The 19,537-nt window shown below is 43.9% G+C and overlaps 1 protein-coding gene across 2 annotated transcripts in view; it reads right to left on the bottom strand.

The window, feature by feature from the left end:
- The window catches only part of fstl5 (follistatin-like 5), a 173,642-nt gene that overhangs the window by 67,791 nt on the left and 86,314 nt on the right, over nt 1-19,537 (bottom strand). For both annotated transcript variants that reach the window (XM_077247697.1, XM_077247698.1), the window contains exon 5: nt 7,513-7,709. In XM_077247697.1, the coding sequence (XP_077103812.1) occupies nt 7,513-7,709 (197 nt within the window). The remainder of the gene's footprint in view (nt 1-7,512; nt 7,710-19,537) is intronic.

Genomic DNA, 19,537 nt, shown 5'->3' with positions numbered 1-19,537 from the left:
CCACGAAGGCCACCGCCCAGTCTATTGGCCGCGCCATGGCTAATTTGACTGTTCTCGAGCGCCATTTGTGGCTGACTTTGACGGAGATGAAAGACGTGGATAAAGCCCCGTTTCTCGACGTGCCTATCTCCACCAGCGGGCTGTTTGGACCGGCAGTTAAAGGTTTCGCCGAACGCTTCACTTAGGCCCAGAACGCTTCACAAGCTATGCGCCATTTTCTGCCTAAACGCTCCAGCTCATCGCAGAGCAGACAGAGGCCGCCACAGCGGCAGCGGGCTAGAGCAGCCCCCACCGCCTCTCAGCCCGCGCCTCAGACTGACGCTCGACGCCGCTCGCGCTCCCACAACCGCAAGTCGCCTCCTGAGCGACGGGGTCCTCGGCCCAAGATCGTGCTGAACCCTGAGCCTCGAAAGCCTTCCTAGCCACAGGAATGAGAAGAGAGAGTGCGTATCTCGCAAAAGCCGGACCACTCTCTCTGCAAAATCTCAAACATTACCCAGTCCCCGTACAGGCGGCTGGAAATGTCTATACAGCAGTCAATGGGCCAGTCACAGAGCTCGCTCACCTGCAAACAAACGCCGTTTTTACGGCGACACACAGAAAACACAAAAAGGGTCTTTTTCTGCCTGTGTCACTAAGGGTTCACATGTCCACAAAGTGTGCATTCCCAGATACTGTCAAATCAGTGCTAAATTCATTCCCAGCTCAGGCTACACGCCCCATGAATGTAGATCACGTGCCTACGGTCATGTACGCACCACTACACACAAGCACTGTTCACACAGTTATGAATTCATCCCCAGTAAAAGCGGGAAACATTATAAAAGTGACGCGTGTGCCTACCACTGTCTATGCACCCCCACTTATAAACACTGTCCCTACAGTGTCAAACACAACCCCAGCTCAGGCTGCGAGTCTTACAGACATAGCGCGCGCTGTTGTAATCACACACGCGCCCATTCACTCGGCTGCTCAGCGCGCGCCCGCGCCTCTGAGAGCTGCGAGCTCAGGCAATTCGCTGGCCGGGTCACAGCGGCCCGCCCCTAGCCTGTATTCAGCCCATATCTGTACACGCAGCGGCATGGGAAAACATTCCAGATATGCCGAAATGGGTGTTGAATATAATAAAACACGGATACTCGCTCCAGTTCGCTCGCAGACCACCACGTTTTACGACTGTGGTCGAGACGAAAGTGAGAAAGGAGTGTTCGCATGTTCTACGCACCGAGGTGCCCAAATTAATAGAAAAGGGCATTGTGGAAACTGTTTCCCACTCTATGAGCGGGGCAGGTTTTTACAGCCGCTATTTTCTCGTCCCGAAAAAGGATGGCGGTCTCCGCCCCATCCTAGATCTCAGAAAACCTGAACAAAGCACTAATGATTCGCTCGTTCAGGATGTTAACAACCAAACATATCCTCGCGCAAGTACGCCCAGGAGATTGGTTTCTCTCAGTGGATCTGAAAGATGCTTACTTTCACATTCCAATAGCGCCTCATCACAGGCCTTTTCTGAGATTCGCGTTCGAGGGACAGTCTTACCAGTACACAGTACTTCCGTTCGGCCTGTCCCTGGCTCCCCGTACATTCACGAAATGTATGGATGCAGCACTTTCCCCCTTGAGATGAAGGGGAGGGCGAATACTGAATTATGTCGACGATTGGCTGGTCCTAGCACAATCAGAGAGTCAGTTAATAACACACAGATCTTGGATTATCAGCCATCTAGAATGCCTGGGTCTAAGAATCAATTTTGCAAAAAGTATACTATCTCCCAGCCAGAAGATTTCTTTCCTGGGAATAGTTCTAGACTTGATGCAAATGACAGCTCGTCTCTCATCAGAGCGCGCGCTCACCATCCGGCGCCTTGCAACATCATTCAGGGCGGGCGCGCGCGCCCCCGTCAAGCGGTTTCAGAAGATGCAGGGTCTCACGGCCTCAGCATCGGCCTTACTCCAGCTAGGATTGTTGCATATGCGTCCACTCCAACGCTGGCTCAAGAGCCGCGTCCCTGCTCACGCGTGGCGTTCGGGCCACCTTTTAATCAGAGCGAACCACGGCTGTATGAAAGCCCTGACGCACTGGAAAGCCGCCGACTGGTACCAGTCAGGCGTGAGCCTGGGTGTGAACACAAGGAGAAAGATGATCACAACAGATGCCTCCAAAATAGGTTGGGGGGCCCTTTACGAGGGCAGGCCTGTCTCCGCTTTTGGTCAAACCCGGAGAAGCGCCTACACATAAACTGTCTGGAGATGAAAGCGGTCGCTTTGGCTCTCAGAGCCCTGCTTCCACATCTAAAAAACGAACACGTCCTGGTCCGAACGGACAGCATGACGGTAGTGTCGTACATGAATCGCCAGGGTGGACTCAGGTCGAGCTCCATGCATTCAATGGCCAGGAGACTCATCTTATGGTCCCAGCACAAATTGCGCTCGCTGAGAGCAGCGCATGTGCCAGGCGCGCTGAGCCAAGGGGCAGACATGCTACCAGAGACAAGATTCTCCCAGGAGAATGGGCTCTCAACCCGCTGACGATTCAGTGGTTATGGAAAATCTTCGGCGAGGCGGAGGTCGACCTCTTCGCCTCCAAGGAGAATGCACACTGCCCTATTTTCTTCACGAAAAGCACGGACGCGCTCGCCCAGAGCTGGCCGAGCCGCCCCTTATATGCTTTTCCCCCGATCGCGATGCTGCCACAGGTCATCAGTCAGGTCATAGAGGAGAAAAACGCAGTGCTCCTGATAGCCCCACTCTGGAAGAACCAAACATGGTTTCCAGAATTGATGCAAATGCAATCTGCACCACGGCCGATTCCACTGAGGCCAGACCTCCTCAGTCAGGCCAGCGGGATGATATTTCATCCCCACCCCGATCTGTGGGCCCTTCATGCATGGCCCCTCAACGGGTTCCCAGGAACCTCACGAGTGGAGCGCTAAAAACCATCGCTGAGGCGCGGGCGCCCTCCACGAGACGCTTATATGCCCAGAAATGGAAAGTGTTCAGTGACTGGTGTAACGCCGAGGGCCTGAACCCTGAAACATGCGAGATTACGAACGTACTCGCTTTTCTACAAGGGCTTCTGGAGGCGGGCCGCTCCCCCTCCACGCTCAAAGTATATGTGGCGGCCATCACAGCGTCACACGACCCTGTGATGGAACGTCCATCGGGAAGAAACAACCTAATCATTCGTTTCCTAAGGGGTGCTAGGAGGATGAACCCTTCACGCCCCCCCTCAGTGCCGATCTGGGACCTAGCTACTGTCCTAGACGCTCTTAAAGGGCGTTAAAGGGCGTTAAACCACTCCGAACCGTGCACCTTAAGCAGCTCTCGCTTAAAACTGCGCTCCTGCTGGCACTCGCCTCGGTCAAGAGAGTGGGCGATCTGTACGCGCTTTCGGCAAGCGCTGCCTGCTTGGAATTCGGACCTAACGACTGCAGGGTCGTCCTTAGGCCAAAACATGGGTATATTCCTAAAGTGCTTACCACTCCCTTCAGAGCACAGGTTATCTCCCTAACTGCGCTATCGTCTCCAGCAGACGAACACGACGCTAACCTACTCTGCCCCGTTAGGGCTCCAGAGTGTATTTGGAGCGTTCTGCCCTATTCAGACAGACAGAACAACTGTTTGTATGCTTTGGCGGCCGTACGAAGGGTTCCGCCGTTTCAAAGCAGAGAATCTCTCACTGGATAGTTGAGACTATAGCTCTGGCGGGATACCGATCGAGGATATTTGTGCGGCGGCAGGCTGGGCCTCACCGTCCACATTTATCAGGTTTTACAACCTACAGGTCCCGACATTGCATTCAATGTACTATCAGCATGATGCTAGTAGAACTATGAGTTCGTATCTAGATTATGTATGTGCTTGTGTCACACTGAGCGCCTTCTGGCCGCTCTTTATTTTTTTCCCACATATAAAGCTCGCCTCTGCCGGCTGGTTGGATGATAACTTTGCTCTTTAGCTCAGGCACCTGCCTCTGGCTATCATAAGGCGAAGTTCAGCACGCACAGCGTTTTGCATGGTGTTCCCATAGCGTAAGCTACTTACGCAATAGGAGAGACCTCTCGAAAGGGAACGACTCGGTTACTAACGTAACCTCGGTTCCCTGAGAGGAGGGAACGAGTATTGCGTAAGCTGCCGTGCTTGTGCTTGGTTAGTTCGCTTCAGTCGTTTTAACCTAAAGAACTCTCATGACGGGGAGCCCAATATATAGCTCTTGGCCACGCCCATCTTGGCGGGCTCTGACGTGCGCGGTCGCGAGGCGCGCTCATTGGTCGCGCATTCAGAGTCGCCCCGTCATTGGTTCGAGCAAGTTGCCGCAGCACAGCCAATGACCGAGCTCCTTCGCTCATTGCTGTCTGCTGTGCAGCTGCAATGCGTTTTACATAAAGACTTCAATATTCTCGAGAAAAGGAGTTTTCCCATAGCGTAAGCTACTTACGCAATACTCCTCCTCTCAGGGAACCGAGGTTACGTTAGTAACCGAGTCGATCTGTGCGTTCAGATTCAATCCTGTCCTTTTATTATCTGTTGCAAACTCTAATCCTCTTAGGGACTTGATACCAGCACAGAAACTGACTCAAAACCTTTACTTTTACCCCTTTTGCTTTGCAGTGTTGATTTACCATTTACTTCGAAGACAAACCAAACAAACAAGCAAACTTTCAAATGCTGAAATTTGTTGATGTACCTCTCTGATCTGCATGCCGCATGCTACAGGCGATGTCAGCAAAGTTTTCCATAATAAACGACTCTCTACATCTGATCCACCATGCTAAATGAAATCCCAGAACAGCTTTAGGCATGTATTTATTCTATCACTTTTAAATATAAACACTTCTAGATGCACAAAAATGCAGGATAAAGTTAGTTCTAGAAAAAAGTTTTTGAGCATAATTTGTTTGAAGATGCAACTTTGTTTGATATTTTGCATCGGATGTAGTGATGCACATATTTCTAAAGTGTCTTAAGCATCCAGATATGTTTTGCATTAGTATTTTAATCCATGTACTGTATATTTCAAGGCTTGGTATTAAATTTATTAAAATTGCATTAAGTGGTTTCCAGAATGACACTATGTATTATTAAATATATTGACATTATTAAATATATGACATGACATCAATAACAATACTCATTCATTAAGTCATAAAGGGTTCATGGACTGTCACTTTACTTTCGGCCTAAAGATCATTCCAAGTGTACCAGAAGAGCTCCAGAGTTGAGCAGAATACTGATGGGGTTTAATTGCTCTATTAAAGCAGAATGGTTTGATTTCGCTGCAAGCCATTTCACTATATGTTCCTATTCCTCTAACACCTTTTCAACCTTGCGGTAGCTTCATGTCAAAAGGCCAAGCTTTTGTATTCAGGGCCGGTCCGAATTTTCACTTTTTACATTGTCTTCGATCTGCCATGCATGAAAAGAGATCTATTCTTCTTCCACTGAGAATGAAGAAAAATGCAAATGACATGAAAATATTGCACAATGAAATTGAAATGGCTCACGCCTGTAACCAAGAGTGAAAGTGCGTTCAGAGTTTTCTCTCTGGAGAAATATGAATAAATTCATATTTTGCTCATTTTGCTATGCACAGTATCTCTATGGACAGGTGTAATCTTCCTGCCGCAAGACAAAATAAAGCCCAACTGACCTGGGATCAGTTTATGAACGAGTTATTAAAAAAAGAGACAAGCTCGCCTGCTCATTTGCCATTTCAAATTAATGCAATAGAACGTGGGTAAAAAGTGATCAGATTTAAGCATTAGATATGGTATTATTGTAAACAAACCAAAGCAACATGTATTCGTATAAAGGCTTTGATTGGACTTCATAATTTCTTTTCCCTTTTTTTAAACTTAAAAGAGTACACCCAAAAATAAAAATTATGTCATAATTTACTCACCCTCATGTCTTTCCAAACCTATATGACTATTTCTTCTGTGGAATACAAAAGAAGATATTCTGAAGACTGTTGATAACCAAACAGTCTGTTCCCATTGACTTCCACTGTATTTTTTGTCCATACAATAGAAAGTCAATGGGAACAAAAACTGTTAAGTTAGCAACACTCTTCAAAATATCTTCTTTTGTGTTGTACAGAAGAAATAAAGTCATACAGGTTTGGAAAGAGATGAGGGTGAGTACATTTCATCAAGAAAACCCATAACATTTGAGCTGCTTTTGAGAAATTCAGGAAATATTATTTTTGTTTGTTTTGGTCTCACAAGCCCTTATTTTCTATGTTTTCCCCTTTCTTCCCTCTTGCAATTTCAATAAAATCACATTTACACTATTGAAAAAAAAAGGGCTGTCAAGCCAAAAATGAAAAAATATGTAATGGTCTTTTAATGGTCTTAACCATTTTAATCACAAAACACTGGTCAGGAAATGAGCAATAATTGCAAAAATACTGTAGATAAAGTAACATATCTTTGTTTTCTTTAAATGTTTAAGATGAGTGAGTATACTTGCAGACAGCTTTTTAGAGAATGAAGAACCAGTGTTGTTCCACTTAATGTTGATGGCTTCAAACAGTTCATGAGAAGTGAAAAAAATGCCTCCCATTTCATTTGAGTTTATTGTGAGACCAGGGTTCAAATCTGGAATCTGACCAGGCCGGCCTTGATGGACTTGTTCTCCAGCGACTACTTGGTTGTCTTTGAAATTTGGGCAGGAACATTGTCTTGTTGAAAAATAATATTTGATCATTCCGCTTTAGATAACAACTTTTAATTTTTGGGAAGCAAGCCATTTTGCAATATTATCCTGTACTCCAAAGCGTTAAATGACTTTTCAGAGTGAAGCTCACCAATACCAGTAGCTAAAAAGACTCCCTACACAATGACAGCTCTTTCTCCAATCTTCACTATGGTAGAGATGCATTTATTATTAGATGCATTTATTATTATATTTCACAGCAGATTTTTGAAGACACCGCTCAGGAGCATCACCATGTAACTCCTGTTTCATCGTGATTCTTCACTTCACACACAACTTACCATATTCTGCCAAAAACTTCATTCTGTCTTTGATGTTTTTCTGAGACAGGCATCAATGGCATTTTAAGTAGTGCATTTGCTTAAATTTGGCTAATTTCCTGACCAATAATTTGTGGTTAAGACAATTAGCAGCTAGATGCTACCTTGGTGACATATAATTCAGCATAATTCCTGAACAAAATATCATTCAACATATCATAAATGCTCTGATGTTTTCATTTGCAAGGCATAAAAACATGTATGAAAGATTAAAACAGCAAAGGTTTAAAATGATAAATGGCAGCTCAACAGGCCCAAAACACTCTGACTCTGGCCTCAATCCATCCCTATTGTTTAACCCTGCAACATCTCTATTTTTCTCTTTAATCAGAAAACTGACCTCTTCTATTGGTTTGAAAATGGTCAGTAAAATGACAGATACACGTTAAAAAAGGTCAAAAGACCCCACTTAATTACGTCAATTAAACGGGTGAAAGAAAAGAGACTGATTTTGGTCTGCTCTTGTTCTGTCTTACCTGTGAGAGCTCGCTGCTGTCAACTCTTCCGCTACCATCTGCATCAAAGCGCTTGAACATCATGTCCACCAGATGCTTCCTAGTTGCCATATCCTTCTCATGGCTGCCATGGTTACCAGAGGTCAAGTACCTCTGAGCGTGTAAGTCCAACATCTTGGTCTTCAATTTTTTATAATCTCCCAGACGACAGTTATCATCTGTGAAGAGAGAAATGGTGGTCAGATCAGTGAGGGATATGGAGATGGATTCACGGTTCTGCAGCATTACTAATTCATCAATACTGTGGCAATATGAAGCCATTTTTACAAATGGTCATGTGAGGAATTCTAACAGGTCTGTCATATAAATGAATTATGAGAATTTGATTTTGTGGATCTCACAAGAAGAATCAGACGAACTTGAAGATTTCCAAATGTATTTACATGTATACATTTGGTAGGCACTTTCATCAAATGTTAATTATTAGTGCATTCGAAGCATATGTTTTAACCTTCTGCATTACCTGGGAATCAAACCCTCAACCTTGGTGTTTAGCACACTGATACAAGATACAGGAATGAAGAATGACAATAAACTCTAAATAGATGACAATAGTGATTCTGAACGAAATGCATTCTTGACTGTAAACATTTAAAACAAAATCTCTGCTCTTTCAAAGTCTGAATACAAAACAATAGTAAAAAATGCAGTAATTGTTTTAATGTTTTTATGCATCATATTTGATACATCAGACTCCCAGAGGATATGAAGGGACAATTATTTTCAATGAATGATTCAATGACTCTCTAATGAAGACTACCAACTGGTGTAACTATGTAACTTGCAGAAAGAGTCAATGAACAACCCCACCACAAACATACAGGCTGGAACGGTTGCTCTGAACTGTTGTTGATTTTTTTGTGAACTAAACATTCAAATTATCTTTGATTTTATATGAATTTCCTTATCACAAGAACATAATGCATAAATTAGAGGTACTGTAGTATATATGATTAAAAACAGCTAGTATAAATGTTCAAACAGCTCAATCATTCATTATGTCTATCAATAAAATGACAAAACACCATACTGCTGTCTCGACAATGCTAATGGGTTGCAGAAGAAATATCGTTCGGTGTTGCGCAAACACAGCAGAGGAGGACAGACTCTGCACATTATTCTAGCAATCGTGTTAGAGAAAAGCACTGGAAAGGTGGCATAGGGACTTAAAACAGTTGTGGGAAACAATGGCTGGGAAGCCTTGTCAAAAAGCATTTGACAATATTTGAGATGTTTTTGTCGTTATATGTAGCTCAGGTGGTGCAGTGTGGCTTCTTGTGAGAATACTGATGTTGTTTCTGGAGCATAAGAGATGGAAAATGAAAGGCAGAAACAGAAATGAAAGCAAAAGAGGGAGAAATAAAGAGGTTGAGGAAAAGCAGCTGGTTTTAAAGACTGTCAAACTAGTTTCACTGACATATGTCAAGTCATTCACAGCTCATCTCCACATGACTGCATCACTAACTGCAATGTGTGTGTGATATACTGAGATATGAATATACTTGTCTGAGCCTGGTGGTGTGAGCATGTGTGCTGATCAGCCAAAGCGTGCCACACATCACAAAATGGCCTCTACTTTGACAAGCCACCATGGCAGGAAAGCTTCCTTCCCTAGAAATGGCAGAATGAATTAAAGATAAATAGCTGTCTACCGACTACCTTGCCCAGAGGAGATGAAGGTCAGTGTCGTCAAACCTATGTGTGCGTGCACATTTGCACACGTGGCACATTAGCATTCCCATATTTTGGCTCGTGGCAAATGAGGAACTGCATGTCTTCTATCATATTCCAGAATTGCAGATGTGTGACTGGGGGAATATTTATACTGCATCATCCACCTGTGATTTGACAGCTGTAGAGTTCCAGCAATGTTGTTATACCGTGCAAAAGGCAAAACTCTGAAATGTGTGGAAAACTGGAGATTTCTGGAATCAGAGCTACATGAATGAGCAGCATTTCAACAGGAGCCCATCCACGTGTCCTTTGATTTTTAGTGTGGACTAAAGCTGTGAGAAACCGTGTTTGTGAAAACGCACCAAAGATTAATTTGCAGTACATATATAATAGTGATACAAATGGTTATTGAAAAAATAACGACTATTTCCGAAAACAGAAACCCACAGTATTTCTTTGGGCTTTTGTTTACTTAAAAACACATTTTTCTTGTGATCTTAACTTAACTTGAACACTTAAAAAGTGTTTTTCTTTTGTTCTGTTAAAGATTAATTATTTGCAACATCTATTGTATATTTACTGTAACAGGATTTCAGGGCTAAAAGTCTTCAAAGAGTTTCAAGAGGTCCATTTATTTTCCCAGAAACAGTTTGCAGATAATACATATTGGATAATATTGGTAAAATTGGATAATAAATCCAATAAATGCAGATATTAAAATGGTATACTATATTGTCTAAATAATTTAAAAAAATATTTTTATATGTATTGTAAATATAAAAAAAAAAAAAACGAAAACGGCGTAAATCATTAAGAATCCACATTCTCTTCAAGACTGCTGATTTACCTAGGATACAATCACAAGTAATTATTCAGTTCCATTCTGATTTATTTGTATACCACACAAAATAAATGACTTCAAAGCAGCTTTAAAAAAAGAACAGTGTTAATTGCTCAGACTGGCAGTTATTTTTTCGTTGAACATGGGTGACTGGATAAACACCAAAAGTACCATTGTCATGACATTCAAAATGTGTCCGGTCCTCTGTTCATGAGATTGTGCATCTTTTCATGGAATATGCTGCTTCAAATGCTCAAGTTCTCAATATGAAGGAAAAAACGGTATATTAAATACTGATAAATTACTTGTGGAAACATTTGTTTAACAAAAATAGGATTAAAAAGCATAATAAACGAAATAAATAATCTGTTCTGCATTAGATGCTTATATGCTTCATATTTTGTAAAGAATGCCAAAGTGTGAGCCAGTACATAAGGTATGTAGGGTGATGAAACATCTACACAACAGAAATAGGTTTTACTTATAGCAAGAACAAAAATCAGAAAGGCCGTTGTTTCCAACTGATCTATTTATGCATTCTCTCTCCAACTTTCTCCCAAAGAGAAGCACATTTACGAAGTTCTTCAATGACCTTCCTGTCTTTATTTGTTCAACCTTCATCCCTCAGAGAGTTTCTTATGGATGAAAGCTATTAAATATATATCCGTCCTCCAATGTACGACACAACCGAGACCTCTAGTACTACAGAAGGTCACTGCTAATGAACCCATCATGCAACTGTTTCTCATCTCAGTAAACACACGTGTGAGCCCCAGGTCCGGTAGTAATAGCACTCCATCCATGTCTAACAAGAACCCAGATTCATCCTCTTTTGTGTTCCTGAATAAATTATAGTATGATGGTATTGCTCACATAGGACATGCAGTTGATGGTTGTGACCCGTGGCCCGGCAGCGAGAAGGGTGCTACGGCTGGTTACCCATTCTGATGGGAATTTTGGGTCATTATATTACTTCGCAAAAGTGAGGAGCTGTGATAAACAACTTTGTGATGGGCAATTCAAGACACGTAGAGAAATAAAAGTGTTAGGCTGCATGTGTCTAGCTGTGGCAAGCTGCTGTTAATTATAATTGCGATAATAATTTATAGGATAGAGCGCTAAGAAATGACGTCACAATATGCATTCACCTAAATATAGTCATGAACAATGATAGTTCACTCAGACCACACACAATAAATCTTTCATTAAAACTCTGTTTACTTATTTATATGTACTCGCCCTCATCTCATTCCAAATTAGAAAAACCTTGAACCCCCTCCTTCGCACCCCCAAATATATATATATTTTTGGCACAAAATCAGAATATTATAATGATTTTTCTTTAAAACAAGGCTTTGTCTAGCCTATATTCAAAGTTTGTCCTGACATTTCTTGTTAAAATGGCAGTCTTTGAATTTAACTTTAATTTGATGTCCTTAAATTTAAATTCTATATCCTGTTTGCTACCTCAATTCAAATTCAGAAAAAAAACTGGAACATAAAAAGCATTCTCAATTCAGTTTTAATGTGACATCAGCACACAACCCTGCACGTCACCGTTTGCCTATGTGCCAGAGCCTCTTAAAACTGTTCACAATATCCGTATTCTTTGACAAGAATTACAAAAATGCAGCATTAAGCACAAAGTCATTTAGTACAAGCCATAAAACCACTCAAGTGGCCTGCGTGGTTCCCTTTGAAGCAAAATTTGACACGTCCAGGCTGCCCAGATGAATGACACAGGAAAAGCAGGTTTGATCTCTCTTCGTTTGAAATTGGTTTAGACGGCCACCTGCATTCATATCTGCATGTTTGATCCACTTCCTGTGATGTATGGGACCCTGCGTCACTTTGAAAACCACACTGGTAAATCTCGTTAGATCAGATGAAATTCAGTCCTATCAGAAGGTGGCTCTAATATGGTGGCATTAATAAAAACGTCTCGGGTTATGACTATAACCCTTGTTCCCTGAGAAGGGAACGAGACACTGCGTCGAGAATCAACACTTTGGGGACTCTCCCTTAGCGTGCGCCTCTGAAGTAAGAATGAAACTAATCCAATCCTGATTGGTGTTGCGTCGTGATGTATCATGTGACGGCATAACCGGATGCATAAAAGTGACGCTGACACACACACACATCAGCTCCGCGATGAAGCAAGACGCTCTAAGGCCTCGAGGGGCGTGGCAGGACGACGCAGTGTCTCGTTCCCTTCTCAGGGAACAAGGGTTATAGTCATAACCCGAGACGTTCCCTTTCGAGGGAACTCAACACTGCGTCGAGAATCGACACTTTGGGGAACGAATGCCCACTAAGCCACGCACCGAAAACAGGCCTGCCCCGGAGTGAAATTGATTCAGGCACTCAGCTAGGACGAGAGCACGTGTGCGCCAAGCGTACTAGGGAGGTGCAGACTATAGAACCTAACAAAAGTGTGTGGGGTAGCCCAACCGGCTGCCTCACAGATCTCCTTGATGGGAACTCCCGAAAGGAGGGCCCTAGAGGACGCCATGCCTCTAGTAGAATGAGCCCTAACGGCCAAAGGTGAAGGGAAATTCCGCACCTTGTAGGCCTACTTATGGTTTGTCTAGCCGGGAGCCCCTAATAGGTGATCCAAAACACACTACAGTAGGTCCAACCTCCTCCAAGAAGAGGACCTCTCAAGGTAATACTCGGAACTCTGACTGGCAGAGCAAGGAACCTCTCCTTTTCTGCCGACACATGAGGTGGAGGATGAAATACTTGCAGGACCATGGACCTAGCCATGATAAATTGCACTTAAGGCACATAGCTGGGTCTCGGATGCAGGATGGCCTTAACTCCGCCGGGGGCACACCCCAAGCAAACTGGCGATAATGCCAGGGCTTGGAGATCTCCCAGTCTCTTTAAAGAAATAGCTAAGAGAAAGGCTATCTTGAACGTGAGGTCCTAGGCGAAGCCGACTGGAGGTATTCGAAGGGAGCCAGGGATAGCCCTTCGAGAACCACCGCCAGGTCCCAGGATGGAACCCTGGACCTGACTGTCGGTCTCATCCTCCAATACCATGGAGAAATAGTATGACCAGTTGGTGCCTCCCTAAAGGCCCAACATTTAGTGGTGCATGGAACGCCGCAATGGCAGCCACGTACACCCTACATGTGGAAGGGGAGAGATTCGCAGAGAAACAATCTTGAAGAAACTCCAGAACTGAAGCCATTGGGCAGTTAACTGGGTCTAACTCAAGTTCTCTACACCAAGTAGAAAAATATTTCACTTGAGGCCATATAATCTCCTAGTAGACGGAGCCCTAGAGATAAGTATGGTTTCGACCACCCCAGATGATAGACCAGCATCTAGGTACTGAGCCCCCTCAGAGGCCAGACCCACAATTTCCACAGCTCTGGATGAGGATGGAATATAGTGCCCTCCGCCTGAGACAACAGACCCCTCCTCAGAGGAATCTGCCATGGCGGAGCTATCAGGGGTGAAATTAAGTCTGAAAACCATACTCGGGCTGGCCAAAACAGGGCTATCAGAAGAAGACTGATGCCCTCCTGACGGACCCTCTCCAGGACCCCCGGGAGCAGAGCGATTTGGGGGAAAAGCGTACAGGCGAAGCCTTGGCCAGGCCTGTACCATGGCATCCAACCCCAGCGGGGCTGGATGAGTGAGGGAGAACCAAAGTGGACAGTGGGATGGACGTCCCTCGAGACGCAAACAGATCCACTTCCACTGGTCCAAACCTCTGCCATATGAACTCCACCACCTCTGGATGGAGTCTCCATTCAGAGACCGGGGGGCAGCCCTCAGAGGTCCTACAATTAGGACCTCTTCGCCTGAAGGACGGCCCTCAGGTCACCCTTCTGGCTGGAGGACTTCGGTTGAGAGTGCTTCCTCTGTTTGCCAAACTCCCGCAGGAGGGCCTCTAGAGGCAACGCTCTCTCTTTTTTTTTTTTTTTTGCTTCCTGAAACCTGTCAACGACTGTAGTGACAGCGTTGGAAAACAGGTCAGAAGGAGATAGCGGAGCGGCCAACAGGAAATATTTGCCTCACTTAGATCTTTAAGAAGATCGGCCTGGTACGCCTGCAAAATCGTCCTAGAGTGCAGGCACGCACCAGCCTGACCTTTACTTTTCTAAATATTTTACCAAAGGAACCAGGCTCTCGAGCCTGTCTTCGGGTATTAATCGGGATTCGTTCTCGACCCCCTGAAGCGGGTTTTTCCGGAAGGGCTGGATCTTGGGCAGGGGTGCACACACTTAGTGTATTGTTCACTCGCCATAATACAGAGCTTTGCACAGACAAACAACACCAAATAAGACAGACAGTTTCACAGAGAGCGCTTGCTGAAGAGCTAAAGCTGATGTGTGTGTGTGTCAGCGTCACTTTTATGCATCCGGTTATGCCGTCACATGTTACATCACGACGCAACACCAATCAGGATTGGATTAGTTTCATTCTTACTTCAGAGGCGAACGCTAAGGGAGCGTCCCCAAAGTGTCGATTCTCGACGCAGTGTTGAGTTCCCTCGAAAGGGAACAGCTTGAGGGCTCATAACATTAACAAGCCAATTGTATCATTTAGATAATTCATTAAGAAATAATAATAAAACGGGCATAAAAGATGCTGTAAATTCTTCAACACGGCTCCTGGGTACCTGCTTCAGTTCATCTGGCTTGTGATTTTTCAAGCCATCCTGAAGAGTTTGGTTAGTTTCAGGTGTTTGGTTGGAGCTAAACTCTGCAGGACAGTGCATGTGTCCCCTGGAGAAGTGCTGAAGCTGCGAGTCATTATTTTGGGGGAATATTACAGATAAAAAAAAAATTCTCAGCTGAGATCACTCGATTGTATGTGATTTTTATTCAGATTTAAAATTTTAACAATGCCAGATGTTTCTCTTTGTGAAACATTGTTAAGCATAATATGAATATAACAACATATCACATAAAATAATGAACCTCTTTTGGGATATAAAAACAAATCTGCTCTTAGGATTGCAACAACATTAATGAACCCTAAAATCAGCTAAAGTTGTCTATGTACACTCTTTTTACATTCTTGTACATTCTTTAGGTCGGTCTATTTTTCTGTACATTTTCTACATCACCACAGTGAAATTTACGCTCTTGTATTGATGCCCTGTGATCATCCCAGATCGGTGCAACAGCAGTAGATCAGGGTCTCTGTGTGCTGACTGTTCTCAAAGTACATCGCTCTACATGCTCTATACATCAAATACACACCGGCTTCAGTCTCTGCTTCAGTCTGAGGTCACTGATTCCAGTCTTTAAGGGCACAGGGCCAGTGCCATTGCTGTCAAGTTCTGGCGCTGCAGAAATGGACGTGTGAACGCAGTGGGCTGTAAAGTCTGCTCTCTCTCTCTCTCTCTCTCTCTCTCTCTCTCTCTCTCTCTCTCTCTCTCTCTCTCTCTCTCTCTCTCTCTCTCTCTCTCGCTCTCTCTCTCTCTCTCTGCGCCTGACCACCTAACATCTCGCAGGAGAATTTTACAGGGAGCGCATTCAATAACAATCTACCTGCTGCTGGATATCCATATGAAATGTTGCAATGACAAATTTACAACTCTCTGGCAGGCTATTATTCAGGCTCTCCCAGTGTGATGTGCGAGTGAAAACTTTGCATTTGCCTTAGTGTTTTGTCCTTTTTAAACTTTTGTCTTCATTGTTTTTGTCTCTCACTGTGTCTCAGTAGTGCTGCTTTATTCTACATAAAGTAAGTCATCTTCTCCAGCTGTCTACCTCCCGTTTCACCTCTAATTTGATTTCCACACTCTCTTTTCTCCTGTCACAGGTTCTTTCTATTCTCTATTCTTACCCCTGTCCTTTTATCTCTGATTTCTCACTTTCGAAGGCACTGGTACACCTTTGAGAAGCTCATTACCAGCCGGTAGACGCGGATGTGGCTTCTCTTCAGACTGGAGGTGACAGTGACATTAAAACAGCTCAGGGTCTTATTATCACTCTTCTAAAACCGCAACAGAACAATCTCTCTCTCCTTCTCCCTCTGTCTTGAGCTGTAACAATTTTATATATATATTTATTTATTTTTTGAATTGGGAATGTTCTGAAATGTCAAGTAGGCTGCACACATTGGTAAAATTAAATTGATTATTTTGACAAATATAGTAACTGCAATAAAAAAAAGATATGATAAACAATTAACATCTCATTATATACATTATACATAAATATAACTTAAATATACAATTTAAATACACCAAATTAAATATTTTATATATAATATAAATTTATATTTATTTAATGAAATCAGTGACTTATTCATAAAGAGTCACTTTTTTTGTTCCTGAGTGAATCAGTTTTTTTTGTACTTTTTAGTATTTATCATATTTAGTCAACCTTTTTCCTGTTTTTGTTTAGTCAAGTTTTAGTCGACTCTTCTTTTTTTGTCAATGATATTGCATGTTGATATAGTCACAGTTATCATTTATTTACCATGGTGTCATCATCATCTCAACTTAGTCATGGGAAAAAAAGCTTGCCGACAAACATTTTCCATCATAGTTTCCGTTAATGAAATTAACACTAGAACAAACACACTTGGAAACCTTAGATTGCTATAGAAACTTTAGCAAAATTGTTTGTAATGATGCAAAAGTGAATTTTACAATGGAATTCAAGGTCAAAGCACCTGCTGAGATGGTTTGTGTGGGGCATTCAACACCATATACTAAAACAGAGCTTAATTTTGAAGCATGCAATGTATGCAGGCTTTATATTTATTTAATTAAATCTCAACATTTGCAGTTTTATAATGTGTAAGACCGCATCACAGTATCAATTTTAATTTGATTGCAAAGCCCTAGACTCAAGTAATGCATACATACTACAGTCAATAATTTTAGCAAGGTTGGTGGAAGCGAAACTCAGTTTAAGTGCTGAGGGTCCCGTACACACTCGGAGGAACTGACTTTGACAGATATAACGAGTAAGAGGCTGACAAGGCCACCTCGTCAAGAAGAACAATATTTTGGCAAGGCTCGGCTGAGCCGGCCAGCCTGAGGGTCAGTGACAGAGAGACACTACAGTAGATATGAGAGGAGGACAGCGAGATTTCTAAAGGCTCTGCCACTCTTTTCTTCAATGTAGGGCCCTTTTTTGGCACTGGAATCAGACTGAGTGGTAAACACTGTTCCTCAATGGTAGCAGTAGCTACCATTGAGGAACAGAAGAAATATAATACCTGATAACATTAGCAGAAGAAAGGATAAACAGGACAAAGAAAGACCATCTATTGAATTTAGAATGCATTTTTGACAGAAGAAGCAACAAAAAGCATCCAGATCGTATAGTTTTTGCCAGCAGAAGGAAAGAAACAATCATTATGAATGATCAGGGCCCGGTTCCCCAAAACGTTCTTATCACTAAGTAGTTCTTAACCTATTCCTTAACCTATCTCTTAACGTGATGGCACGATTCCCGACACGTTCGTACGCTCAGTATATCTTCTGTAAGTCGCACATTCGTAAGGTTGGTCTGGACCATTCGTAAGCTCTCTCTTAGCGTTGTTTGAGCTCAAGACGCTAGTCGCCGCCACTGTGCAGCAGTCTTTAGATATCAGCACAGCGCAGTACAAGTCAAACTATGCTATGTTGACAATGTTGTGGCTCAACAATGATTTTATGTTATGGATATTTTAAGACTAATAATAAAATATGTTCGCAATGGATACAGGCGTATTTATGAAGTGAACTTTATTTGGTATCAGAACTAATATGGTGGTTATTAGCCTAGGCTATTTCGTAATGTCATTAAAGCGTTTAAAATGGCAATCACTTTTGATAATTAAAATCAAACAATTTGGCTCTAAATGGCTAAGATCTATAAATGGGTAAGCATGGTGGTGTCCAGTAAGCGGCCAACTATGGCAGCGATCCAACGTGTCCTTGTATTGAATCAAAGACGGCGCCGGCCGCGGAGCCGTTTAGTCCATGTCAATTTTTTTATTCGGCAAAACTTAAGCTCTTTTGACATTTTGCCTGATGTCCTGCCAGGAACTTGGTGTGCCTGATCCGGAGGCAGCCATCTTCCTTGCTATGTCCCTCCATAGCTCTTTTTTGTTGCTGTTGCACAAGTTATACCGAAAGCTGGAAAAAAGCGTCAACTTGTGCAAGCTCAACTCATCCAGCAAAACTTCAAGTTCCCTTTCAGTCGATAACGTCGGACGTAGTCGACGCGACTGAAATGGGATCACGCTAGGGAGCCTATCATCTTCGAGTACTATTGAACGAGCCAATGTAATTGGCGTGCGTGATTCGCATCACACACTCCGCCCCCGCGGCGCGGGTATAAATACGGAAGTGGATGCACGCACTAGTTGCCTTTCGCTTCGGAGCCGATCGTTTGATGTCTCTGAGAGTGCTGTTGTCTACAACGAGCGAGTGTGTCGGTGTTCTTCAGGAAGACTCTCCCAGTGCTGGTGTTCTACAGCGCGAGTGCAGCGGTGATCGCGAGCTTTGAGCTCTCAACTGCTGTTTTAACAGCAACAAATTTCTAAATGTTTGTGTGTGTTGATGGCTGGTTAGAGGGCGGAAAAGTGAGTGCTTCACTGTTTCAGTTCTCTGTTCAGTGTTGCCGCGGTCATTTCCCTGTGTGCTTCGGCACTGGTGACGGTCCTATTTTCTGAAAGAGCAACACGGGTGCGTTTGCGTCTTTTTCAAGATGTCATTCCGCCCGTGCGTTTCTGGGTGCGGTCGTTCCCTGTCTCTCTCTGATGGTCACAACTGTTGTGTCACGTGTTTGGCTTACAGCACGCTGAGACAGCTTTTGTGGACAGCTCATGTTTTCACTGTGGGAACATGACTGTCGCAGTGTTGAGGGCGAGACTCGCCTTCGTTCGCGGAGAGCGAGTCCCCATTACCATGCCCCACCCTCGGGTGCTGTGTGGGATGGGTGACCGGAGGATAGTGTTGGATGTCCCGCCCGGTAACCATTCCCTGTGGGCTCCTCACTCCTCCCTTCCACTGCAACCACTGGAGCCTCCGGTGTTTTCTGCTGGTCCATCTGTAATGGGTGGGCCAGCGGTTTCACTCGGGGCTCCCCTGGAGGACAGGACGCCGATTGCAGCATCAGAGGGTGAGCTGACTTCTGGAGATGATGACTCGGCTGCATTATCTCCCTCCGGGAGTTCAATGTTGCCCGAGCCGGATCCAGAATTATCAGCTATGCTGAAACGGGCCGCCGAGGCTGCCGGGCTCGAGTGGAACCTCCACCGTGTCCCGTTCAGTCTCGGTTGGAATCTGGAGTTTGGTATCTTGGGGCGGGCCGCGCTGGTTCTCAGCTCGCCGCCCCAGTGCCTTTCTTTCCCGAAATGCATGGAGAGCTTATCAGGTGGTGAACAGCATCTTTCTCTGCCAGAAACTGCCTGAATAGCTTTTCCCCCTCATTACCCTTGATGGAGGAACGGTGAAGGGTTGCGAGGTGTCCCTCCATTGGAGCGGTCTGTCGACACAGGTGC

Source organism: Siphateles boraxobius, unplaced genomic scaffold (assembly GCF_051911475.1).
Source record: "Siphateles boraxobius isolate OS27281-9 unplaced genomic scaffold, OSU_SipBor_1 3, whole genome shotgun sequence".
NCBI classification, from domain to species: Eukaryota; Metazoa; Chordata; class Actinopteri; order Cypriniformes; family Leuciscidae; genus Siphateles; species Siphateles boraxobius.
The sequence above is the reverse complement of the archived record's forward strand: the minus strand, read 5'-3'. Positions and strand labels throughout refer to the sequence as shown.